Raw genomic sequence first — 12,762 nt, 5'->3', positions numbered from 1 at the left:
AGTACTTTAATCTTATCTAGAGAACAAATCTGAAATGTCTTCCTGATGTTTATTTATGTCATCAGTGGCTTTAAATGCTTTCAGTATAAAATAATTAGCATGGAGTTGGCAAAGGAAAGGGTGAGGCAGATTTCAAACCATGCAAGTTAGTCACATTATGTTAATTTGTGGAAGGAGAATAGATCTTGTCAGAAGCTTTTATTTTTGGCTTACAGAAATAAGTGATGTGCCAGCCACTGCTGTCTCTCATGAATTAAAGAATAAAAAGGAAAACAAATAATAATTCATTACTGCTAAAGATTAGCTTGCAGTTGTATAGCACATATTTTACAACGATGCTTGTATGAATATATATTTTATAACAGTGCTTGTATGAATATGGGTATCGATACTGAAAACATTCATTAATCATTTGATGATTTCACACCTACTAAAACAGTTCCATGCAAAAGTTGGCAAAACCATGCTTAGCTAGTAATGGGAAAAACTCAATGCAGAACAAAAAAAGCTGATGAAAGTACAACTCTCCCTCATTTAACATGGTATTTAAGTCCATATTCACATTATGTACTAGATCGTGTTATAGTAAGAACTGTAGTATGAGGGACAGGTGCATAGTTCAGTGTATAATAAACATATACAAGCATTTTCTTGGTAATAAATATATTAAATGCATAAGAGAGAAGGGGAAATGAGTAGTTTGTGACCAGTTGCCAAAAACTACTTAAAAGGATTATAGATTGCTGCAAAATGAATATCTCCACATTGTCTCAACATCAAGAAAACAAAATATAAACTAGAAATTATTTTTATCTGCTAAATGTCAAATATAATGTATCAAATCACTGAATTCTTTTTGTGAGAGAGGAGATGCAAGACTGTGCCTACAAATGCTATAGACAAGTAAATCCTTACTCATATTTTCAGGATACATGCAATTCCCCCCCCCCCCCCAAAAGTCATATGAACTAATGTATAGGATATCTTGGATGAGGAAGTTTTATATCCAGCTACTATTTTTTAGTGAAAATGTATGGGTTTGTGTAAAACTAATTTTAATTAATACTTTCCCATTGCCATTGAATAGGTTTTACTTTTTCATGTTGAAAACCTCATTCATTTGATGTGAATACAGCCTCCCCCAGAATGCAGAATTGTCAATAAGACAGCCAACTCATTTACCTTGTATCCCTTTGCACAGAACAGTTATCTTTTTATAAATGACAATTAAGCAAGGAAATCAAAGCAGGGTGGGAGGGGGCAATCTTCAATAGTGATGGTAAGTATTTCATCATTAAAATTAGTTTTACCAGTAAACAGCAGCAGGGTCAAGCCTAGTGGGGGCCAAACATTCCTTCTTTTTTTTTTTTAAACTTTTTTTTTATTGGGAAATGTCCCCAGAATTTCTTGCTACACCGCTGCTGTGAAAGATAGAATGATAAATATGTTTTTTTAAACTTCAAATATAAGCATTTTACAATGTCTTATTTAAATTAAAAGGCTCGGAATACACAGACTGCAGATTAACTAAATCACTAATTAAATGAATGCCTGAATACCTTCTTCCAGTCTTCTTCCTGCCTTATCATGTCGCTCTCCTGAAGATATAAGTTCTGCACTGGCAGCACTTAGCTTGATACCAAAATTCATGAACCCTAACTTCTTGGAACCAGCTGAAGGAGCTTTACCAGGGTTAGAATTGGAGTTGTCTTTTGCCAGTGAATCTGCTGACACTTCTATTTTTATGCTCTGTACCCCTTCAGTCCCATCAGTATCTAATGCAGTAACACTGGGAGTCCTGCCCAAACTAATTTCACCTTGACCTGCATTCAGCTGGTTAATTTCTGCATCCAACAACTTGCTCATTTCTTCAACAGATGTTGCAATATCTTCTTCAGGAGCATTCCCTTCTCTTTTTCCCCCCAACTCTTTCTTTGATTTATACTCGGATTCAATCTGGTGCATTTTGGCTGCTAAGAAGTCCTTGAACATGTCATCAACAACTGACTGAGACAGTTTCCCATGTTTGTCCCTTGCCACAGAGTCTTTGGTTGCTTCAGTAATTGCCCTCTTAAATAAATTTATATCTTCCACAGGCCTTGCATCCAGCCTGCTACTTTTATTTCCATCACTTCTGGCATCTGATTGGATGTCTCCCTCCTGCCTGACCACTGGTTGTTTAACATCATTCTCACCCTCAGAATACACAGGACTAATAGTTTTGTCCTTACCCGGAGGTAAAGACACTAGCATTTTAGGTTCTGGTTCCGGCATGGGAATAGAATCTATATCTGGTGCTTTACTCATTTTGAACAACCACTGATATGTTACTATGAAGAACCTGACACAACTTTCTCCACCTTGTCACCTGAAAAACAAAAGTGTTGCAGACTTCATATATATTGAAAAATACAATACACCTCTCCCTTACAAAAGGGTCCAAAAACATAAATCTCAAGGGCACAAGTTACCACACAACCTAAAAAAATTACTAACGGGATGCCATCCAAACTGGACATCAACTGAGTAAAGCGGGGGGGGGTGGGGGGGTGTCTGTTTAATGACTACTCATTTTATTGTCAATAAAGAGATTTATCTAATGAAGTTGTCTGTTGTCATGGGATTTTTTTGTGTGCATTAATTACCTTTATTTTTAAGGCACCCAACTTGTGAAAGGGGATCTGGGAATACAAAATCATATTTTCAGCATGACATGCTGTGTTACAATAAATTATTAAAATCATATCTACTTTTCATGTAGGACAGTCGTGATCTGATTTTAATCAGAATGAGCCATGCTATGGCAGGTATGTCAACATCTTGAAAATACATTTCCACATTTCATCAGTGCAATCAAAAGTTTTCTCTGGCAAATTTGACTATTTTATTTGGACAAGCCTGACAGGCATCTCTCTTAGAATACAGGATGGGCCCGAATGAAATTAGAGTGGTCTCAGGCATCAGCCAATCAGATTTTTGTAAGCACTGATAGGAATCTTTGCAGCATATTTACCAATCTGACAGAAGTCAAGTTTGATGCCAATTTAATGAACAAACATGTAAATACCAAAAATTACATTGCTATGTACAGAATTCCAGCAAAAGTTCTAACAGAAACATTGAAATGCAAGTGAAAAATTGAATTTTAGTTGCATATTTTGATCTGTGGACATATCTCAGGGACATTATTAATAAAATTTATCATTTTATCCAATATTTCATCATACAGTAGAACCTGTCTTGTAAGACCACCTCTTTTGCCAAAAAATATGGTCTCACAAGACAGGTGGTCTCTCATAACAGGTCACAATGCTATATAATGAATAAATTTGTGCATTGAAAATGTGGTCTCTCAAGACAGGTGGTCTCACATAGCAGTGGTCTTTCAAGACAGGTTTTACTGTAATAAACATATGAAAAGAGAACTTCTACTATGGAAAATGTTGCCAATTTTCAGCTATAACCTATTTTCAAGGTTGCCATTTTATGTTATACAATAACTGTGGCAAAGTGAAATAAGGCAAGTTTCAATATCTTTATAAATTTTCATCAATTTAATAGTCTGACATAAAAGTATGCAAAAAACTTTCAAGTCACTATTTTTAACTGTCTACATCCATTTCACCCTATTATTTGCCAACTGTCTATTGTGGCCGGAAAAATTATTTTGTCCACATATTAGGGTTCAGCTTGGATGCAGACTTATTATGAATAATCGCAATTAAAAGCAATGCCTAAGTTTTAAACCAGAATGATTTCTGGTAAGGAAAAATGAACAATTAGTTTGATGTAGTAACACATGTAACATAAGTGCTCAAAAAATCTCATAGCCTGACACCCAGAGTCTTTTTAATTTTATATATATATATATATATATATATATATATATATATATATATATATATATATATATAGTGTGTGTGTGCGTGTGTGTGTGTAGAGAGAGAGAGAGAGATAAGAGGGAGGGAGGCGGAGGAAGAACATTTTAATGCGAGTACAAACCCCGGCCGTGTCATACCAAAGACTTAGAAAAATGGTACTACTATTGGGATTGGTCGGCCTGGTGTCAGGGTAATATGACTGGGTGGGTCAAAATGCTACATGTCTGTGGCATGATACCCCAGTACTAGACATTTTAATAAATTTATACACTATATACATCTGAATTTTTTTTAAGCTACCTTAAAAATGCAAATAACACAGACACACACACACGATTGTTTCTAACTGTTGCATCTAATAAAGGCGAGAATATGAGTCTTTCTTGAAAATTAATTTTATATTTATGAACGTTTTAACATTAGTACCGTTCATTTTTTGTAATTGTGGAAATATATTATAATTTGCCTTAAGAAAATTTGATCTCAATGATGAAATGTGTAAATAAATTTTCAAGATGTTGATATAACTGCCATAAATCAGATCACCATTATCCTACATGATACTGAGATCTGATTTTGATCAGACTGAAGCATGATCTGTCATGCTAAAATATGATCTTGTACTCCCAAGGCCCTTGACACGGCTGTGTTTCAAGAAAACACAATTTAAGTAATTTTCCAAAAACAAAACAAACAAAAAACACAACTTTCAATATACGCCTGTTGCATGTAGCATGTATAAACAGTCATGATTGAAGCCGATGTAAAACTATCGGTATCCCTTGGGCAGTTTAAATAGCGGCAATTAAAGGCAAAGAGGTCAGGTATAAACCACCATTTCACATATTACTTAACTGGCTGACAATACTAATGAGATGTATCTGAGGGCTGGGTGAGCCCATTGTGCTAATTTGTATACGTAGGATTGGGAAGTGGAACAACCCATTATAGGTAAATCAAAGAGATGCGAGATGCATGCCTTGAATGAGGATATTTAATCCATATTTATTATATTTTTGACAAGTTTGTGAACAGCAGCAACATTTATTTGAAGTCGGATTTTACTGCGTATATTTAATGCAAAGCATGATCATTACAGTTATCAGAATAGTATTCAAGATTAATTCATTTTTAGGAAACAATTAGCTATCAGCAAAGCCATCAAAAATAAATTTCATAACTCTTGGTTCACGGAGTTTTACTTTGTGAAGCCAGCACTCAAAGAAAATTTCTTTTAGGCACAGGCGTAAGGCTGGTGACTTAAATAAACTCACAAGCCCTGACTGAAATTCCACATGCCCAGACTGGTCATATCTGAACATGACCATGTCAGGGGTTTGGGAGTATAAAATTTTATTTTTAGGAAAGCTTCCATTTTATTAAAATCAGATCTCAATTTCGCATCTATGTCAACATCTTGAAAGTACATTTACTCATTTCATAAGCGCGATCAAAGTTTCCTCAGGCAAACTATTTTTTTTCTCTCAACAAGCCCAATGGGCACCTGACTTTGAATACAGAATGGACTCGAATTAAAATTTGAGGGGACCTGGGCATTGGGCTATCGGATTATTTGAGCACTGGAAACATGCCAGCATAGTGATGAATACTAATAACACTTGCATTACCTTCATACCCCTTTGATCCCCACTGAATTTATATTTGAACTGTACGTACTGTGATTTCAGTCAGGGCTTGTGAGTTTATTGAAGTCACCAGCCTGGGTCCTTTGTCTAAACAAATTTTTCTTTCAACACTGAACGGATAGAAATTGAGTGTGGGAAAAATTCTGGCAAGCAAGATTTTGTTTTGATTGGGACATTTCTGCAAGATTAGGGAACCTATGAGAATACGAGAAACTAAAGTACAATTTATACAGGTCATGAATGTATATTATACCAACCTGACCAGCTGCAGATGTCATTTTTGTGAAACTGATTACACTAACCTTTAAATAGTATTCAGTTTATTTTATCTGCTTTTCAATCAATATTCCTTGCAAGATACTTATAATAACCAATAACCATCCCAGGAAATTCATGCAACAAGACCAAGGTTAAAGTATACGGACATTTTCAAAAAAAGCAAACCATGAGGTTGCACCAACAATGTTTTCAATGTTTTTCTTTTTTTGTTTCTGACATGACTGTTTGTGCCACTAGTCATGTCAGAAAGCTTGAAAAAAAATAAAATGGCAGAGAACAACTTGTTGGTGTAACCAAGAGGTGTGCTCCAGTGTAAATGTAATTGAATGTTGAACTATAAACCTCATAATGGAAACACTGCATATTGGAAAACAAATACTGGACAAAATTGGTATTTCTCTGAGCTGATAATGATCTGACCCGATGTCCTCTTTTCTTGACCTATTTTGGCAGCCAGGTGCCATTGTTAACGTCTATTTTACAGCGTCGACAATTTTCATCTGTAAATACGGCTAAGATGCGGATCACTCAATTATTAATGAATAGACTTTGGTAAAAGTATATTAGTAATACATTTTAGAATAACAATTAATATTGTAATTAAAATCAATAAATGTTCCTACATGACCACGTCGACGTTCACTTTATTATCAACCAATGTACTCAGAGTAACTTTTGGCCTCATAATTTGGCCAAACTGACACATTCAATCTGAACGCCAGTCAAATGGATTCGGCTATTAAATAGAGCGGAATATATCCGTGAAAAATATCAAATGTAACCAACAAGAAATGTTGTATATTCCGGTGTTTTCTCTACCGAACACGATGCGGGGAAAACATAGGAAGAATTGATTTCGTTTGTTCAACAGAGCCTCAACAATGTAGGAAACACGATAATTTCGATAAGAATGTAACATGCGAGAAACAACTTGGACGACTAAATAAACAATGTCGATATGTCTCACCTGCAAGAATGCATAAGTTTATTGAAACTTGTATCACTTTCACACCGTCTAGTTCCATGGCTGAAATAGTCTGGTACCATAACGTATTATTTTCATTGCCATCTGTAGCGTAAAATGTTTCGATAGCAGACTAAAGCAGCTATGGCGTAACCGGTGCTAAGTTACTTTCAGGATAGGCTAATACAATGTTCGGTGAATGAGTAAATTGACCAATGACCAGTCAAAACAAACAATAGTTTGGGGGGAAAAAAATAAAACCGTGGGTCAAGATCAATGTTCATTTTGTTGTGTTAATGTTTGAATTATGCATATGTTGTTTTATTGATAAAAATCATTTTTATACAATGGCTGGATGATGTCAGGTGTGTTCTTACAATGTGAGACTTCCACGCAGATATTAATGTTGTGTCAGGATGTTACTGGGGTGGATGGATAATAATAATAATAATAATAATAATAATAATAATAATTAGGTAGGATCAGCAGATAACAAAGATGGTAATGCATACATACACAAATAAGTCACAACATTAAACGCGGTAGGTATATACATAAATAAAAACATTTGTAATACAAATATAAAACAGAATCCATCAAGAATGATCCATAAAAGTTTATAATTGTTATTTTTCCAGTAGGGTCCGGAGTAATAAAAATTCTGGGGCAGGATCAATTTTGAAACTTAGAATTACTTTAGTTAAAGAAACTAAATACTTTTAACTATCAGAAACTTGAAAATTGGTTTAATAATTTCAAATTTCTGTAAAATTGTTCCAATTCATTCTAGTAAAAGTATCATTCATCTCTGTTCCTCTGTTTTCATTTTATGACTGGTCTTTAACTCAATAACAGAAAACAGCGAAAACCAACAAGTTTTGTAAAATTCAACAATTAATTTATTTCCCTAGAATAAAAAGTCAAAATGTAAAAGAACTTACAACATTGTGACTTAAATCTCAAATAACCCTTAAAGTTCTTAATCACAACTCTAAATGCATGAAGTTGCAATTCAATTCCAATGGTGTTCCAAAGTAAGTTTCAATACTGAAATTGTTGATGTGCCTGTAGTATCGAATATGCTAATGTGCCAATGGCATGGATTATGGTGATGTGCTAACAGTCTTTTGATGTATCACAATAATATAATCCAAAATGTCTTTGAATTCACTATAATTCCAAAATTAAAGTTTTAGTCTAAGAATGTTATTGAACACTTTGTAATACCAGTGAAAAAACGTTTTGAATAAATAAATCCACTCAAATTAAAAACTGAACATAACAATAAGGCTGATTCTGCTTCAGATGTTAAGGCAAGAATGAGTAATGTTTTGAAGTAAAACAAACATATAAAAAGGCAAGACACAATAATAGAGCCAGGATATAGGTCAGTCTTTTCTAAAACATTAAAAGTCAACAAGTTTAGGAATTTCCAATTGAAAAATAAATATCCGACATTCAGACAGAAACATTAGCCTGATATTTACAATACTTTACAGACCATTTCATGATTCATTATGTCAAAACATTTTGTAAGCATGATCAGTTCAACGTTGAAACCTTTGGATATACTGGTATGGACCTTAATATGGACCCAAAAAATGATTCAGTAGACTTCGTGTAGTAGCTTAATATTAGTTTTCAAGTTGAACATTTTGATTGTTTTCAGGTTGAACATTTCAATTTAAATTTGTTAAGTTTTCAAGCTTAACAATTATTACTCTTTCTGGAATCCTAAACACAATGCCAAGTTTACCAACATGCTTGAAATGTTTTATGAACATTTCTTACCCTGTAAAACTTTTTTTTTAAAATATAGACCCTGTTGCAAATTTATTTGAAGATTGTGGTAATTTCTCCATGAGAGGTGACACTTCACAAGCATATTAGTTATTAAAATGATTTGCAACACATGTGTCACAGGATCTATGTCTGTTGCTGCTACCAACAGTCAAAATAATATTAGCATTATTCTCTTTTTTAGAACTGTAACCATAATACCTGAACTGTTGCATAACTTGTTTGGATTAGTTTAATTCTCTTCATCCTTGTTACAAAAATAATTGTATTTTACCTCTCTAACATATCCCTGCACATGATTTCTAACTTTGCAACAATTTGTACACCATCTATACTCAGTTATAAGTCATCAAACTGCAAACAACAAAGATCGTGATCTGCCATAGCATAATGCACCTACAGATCAGGGTGTATGTTCTTTGTTCTACCAATTACTCCTAACAAACTGAACAGACCCAGAAATTCCTATGCATTATGCAATTCAGATCTGTCGTCTGTGCAGTTTGCAATTGGACTCGTAAGTATATATGGTACACAATAGCATTATTTTTTCTCATTCCCATAGATTCACAATAAATGATCCCTATATTTAATTGTTTTCCAAACTTTAAAGCTAAAGATAAATTTCCAATTGATCTTTAACGATTTTGTAACAAATCATTTCTTTACTTCAGTTATTCATGGTTCAGATTTTTACTGTTTTATGATTTTAATCGACAATTTTCCTATTTTTCCCATATATTAACAATTATTCTAGTACAGGTAAGAAAATAACCACTGCTGGTAATGCCTATGGAGATTTGTCCCAGGCTGACAATGCTTTCTTGGGCTAATATATAAAATACAATCTTATAAAGTTGAATTCCTTCATCATTTGACTTTATCCATGTAACTCTTGTAAACTCTAAGACAAGTTTTACTTTTTTTTTTACCTACTGGTCTTTGATGACATTCTTTTTCACTATGCGTTGTTTCCATCCTTTATTGTTACTTTGGATTTAAGTCAAAGCAATTACTGATAATTGTACATTTTGCATGAAATATTGCACCTTTTAACATTTTTAATGACCCCAATACAAAAAGACATGTTGTTTGTACATTTAGTATTTTTTCATCTGAAATTTTTCATCATTTAGGTCTTTTTTTGCCCACCTGTCATTAAAACATGTAAATAGTACTGGTATTCTCTCATTTTTTTTGTGTTATGTAATTATTTTTATAAGTTGTCTCCCCTGATGAAGGGCTCAATTGTCTGGAAATGTTGGGCAACTGTTCAGGATGTTAGAAATTATATACAACTCAGTTTGCCCAGAGCACACTGACTGGAAAATTTAACTTGCCCTTGGGGGATTTAAGCTTGCCCCAACATATGAAAACAAAATATCACATGGAAAAAAATATCATAAAATAAAATATAAAACATAAAGGAACTCACATTCTATTTATTTAACCAACTGTAGAACTTATGTTTACTTCTTTTATTGTTTGCACCTTAAACTATGCTGATAATTAAAGTTACTGAAAGATAGGAGTAAATAGTATATGTAGATATATATATGCAGGTGAAGAAATGGAAAGGTTGGGATGCACATTTACTTAGAAGAGCAGAAATATGTACATGTATATAGATAAATTAATAGGTATATAGGGTTTTTGGAAATGGCTTGATATTTGAGAGAGTTTTGGTACCAGTATAAGACCTTAAATTAAAAAATGAAAAAGATGGGTTTTGCTTGGAATTTGAGATGAGACCAAGACCTATAAATGTTGCAGATATCAAGTAAGATTTTAGCAGATTGGATAATTTTCAAACTGAATATTTGGCAAGTTAATTCATAAGTATCATTATATTTCAATCTGATTAAAATCAGATCTCCACTGTCCTTTGTTACAATCTGATGACGACCACATAGGGGTCACATTTTGGTGACCTTTGAATTAGCCAATGGAAATGTAGCTTTCAAAAATCTGAAAGTGAATCAAATCGTTCAGTACACATTGATGTTCTTCATCCACCATGCCCAGTATCCAAATGAGAAGATATAACTTCATTTGATTCCATGATAAAATTAGCGATTATGGTAATAACATAGATTACCAGAACATGACCCCTATGTGGTCGCTGTCAGATGTTCATGTATAGCATTGGAGATTTGATTTTAATCAAACTGAATTATATTTAAGATTTAATTCTGTAATATTTTCTTAAGCTTTCATAACAGTGCCAGAAAAAATGACAACATTTTTATTTTATGCAATGCCTAGAATACTGCATCACTAAAAGTAATCTGCTATATCACCATGGCTGCCAATGCATTGATTTCCTTATTTCTCATTAATATGCACAGATGTAAGAAAAGAATTACTGTGAGTGCAAATAAATATTTCTTGTCATTGTGATCCAACATGATCTTTTACACTGTCTGAATGAACCAATTAAATTTGTACCAGCTGTCCATATACAAGAAGCATGACTTGGACAAACTACCTAATCAGTTTTGGCATAGCAAATTTTATGATTTTAAATTTAATCATGCTTTAATGTATCAGAAAAATTTTCTATATCAACATTTGCACTTAAAGTTTAAATGATCATGCAGTGTCAAATATCTATCCAGTAAAAAAAAAAAGATACAAATAGGTCCTTCACTGAAATATTCCAGTATCAGTAAACTCTGTGTGCATGTGTGTGTATGTGTGTGCATACACTTACACATTAGAATAAAAAAAGAACTCAAACATTTTTGTCCTCTAACACAAAAGACCTCATCAGCTTATTATGTGTACATTAAACTTCAGAAAAAAATTCCTAGTTCTGATCTGACTATTTGCTTCTTTTATAAATGCATGCTTCCTCAAGATCAGTCTTTCATTTTGACTAAGAATATTTTTAAGAGTGATTTCAGTACTATTCCCCTTCAATAAAATACTACACAAACTGATGAAGCTACTAAATCAATTAGTGTAGCAATTTTAAACAGTGATCATACATCATAAAGGAACTATTGTAGGTTAAATCACTATTAAAATGATTCATTAAAACCCACTGATGTAGACTTCAAGTACAGTTAAGGTTAATTGTTGGAATGGTGCATGCATGGGAGACAACTGGGGCAAAAAATGTTATGCACTGCTCAGGGGTTACCAGAGTGTTGGGTCTTGACTACCGTATGTTGAATTTTGGTAGCACAGCAATTTCCTACAGTCTATATTAGTTTATAAGTAAATTCTTATTATAAACTTCACAGATCCAGATCTGCTGGAGTGTAATACACTGGCAGATCTTGGTCTATGCAGTTTGTTATGAGAACAAAAAAGAAAATGATCTGCTTATATATTTTGTTTGCAGTTGGACTCAGACTTAAAGTAAGCACATGCACACATAGTATTAAACAATTATAGGAGGAAGAACTTATGAATTTTATATAAATCCTTCTTTATATCTGTGATTTGGTTTCATAACAAACAATAAAACTGTTTTATTCAAAATATTTTACAAAGGAAAATAATTATTAATTATGGTTTTGGTTTTCTGGTGTTTTATGGTACAGTAGAACTTTGAAGGTTATATCATTCCAAGGTAAGCAGAGAAAAGTGCCTTGCCCAAGATCACTGCCAGATAGCTGATACAAGCTGATCTGACTGTGGAAATTTAACCCCCACTTTTCTGGTCTGAAGCCAACACTGTAACAACTGAACCACTGCAGCTTTTATTGGCGACTTTTAAAAAATTAAAACAGATAAAGGGAAGGTTTAAACAATAAATTTCACTGATGTACCTTCTCTGAGAAACTAAATTTCTTTTGGGTCACTAGATTCTTGGTGGCCCATAGTAATATCATGATCTGATTTGGAACTCTAAAAACTGATAGGGAGAGAGGTGATAGCAAAAAAAATATTTATACCAAACAACTCTTCTACATTATTCATTATTCAAAGAGATTCTGAATCTGGAGACTTGGTTAAAGAGGGTGGGGTTAATTATGGACTGTGTGGCATCTAGAATTGTAAGAGCTGTGGACACAAATTCCCTCACCTTCCAAATCTAGGGAACACACATTTTTAAGGGACAAAGGAAAACTGCAGTACGTAATGCACAAGCAGTGATAAAACCAATTATATCCTTCCTTCAACATCTTACCTTTGTTGTCTGCACTGTAATATTATATTTTCCTTTCAGACTTACACTGGG

General features: G+C 33.4%; 1 protein-coding gene across 4 annotated transcripts in view; it reads right to left on the bottom strand.

Annotated features, from left to right (window-relative positions):
• Nucleotides 1-6,907, bottom strand: part of LOC149801222 (uncharacterized) — a 64,852-nt gene extending 57,945 nt beyond the window's left edge. For all 4 annotated transcript variants that reach the window (XM_089955286.1, XM_089955287.1, XM_089955288.1 and 1 more), the window contains exons 1-2: nucleotides 6,774-6,907; nucleotides 1,560-2,368 (exon numbers count right to left, since the gene is read on the bottom strand). In XM_089955286.1, coding sequence (XP_089811412.1) covers nucleotides 1,560-2,307 — 748 coding nt within the window. In that variant the 5' untranslated portion in view covers nucleotides 2,308-2,368; nucleotides 6,774-6,907. The remainder of the gene's footprint in view (nucleotides 1-1,559; nucleotides 2,369-6,773) is intronic.
• Between the last annotated feature and the right edge of the window lie 5,855 nt (nucleotides 6,908-12,762).

Source organism: Sinohyriopsis cumingii, chromosome 4, assembly GCF_028554795.1.
Source record: "Sinohyriopsis cumingii isolate HCF-2022 chromosome 4, ASM2855479v2, whole genome shotgun sequence".
NCBI classification, from domain to species: Eukaryota; Metazoa; Mollusca; class Bivalvia; order Unionida; family Unionidae; genus Sinohyriopsis; species Sinohyriopsis cumingii.
Note: the sequence above shows the minus strand (reverse complement) of the source record. Positions and strands in the feature narration are given on the sequence as shown.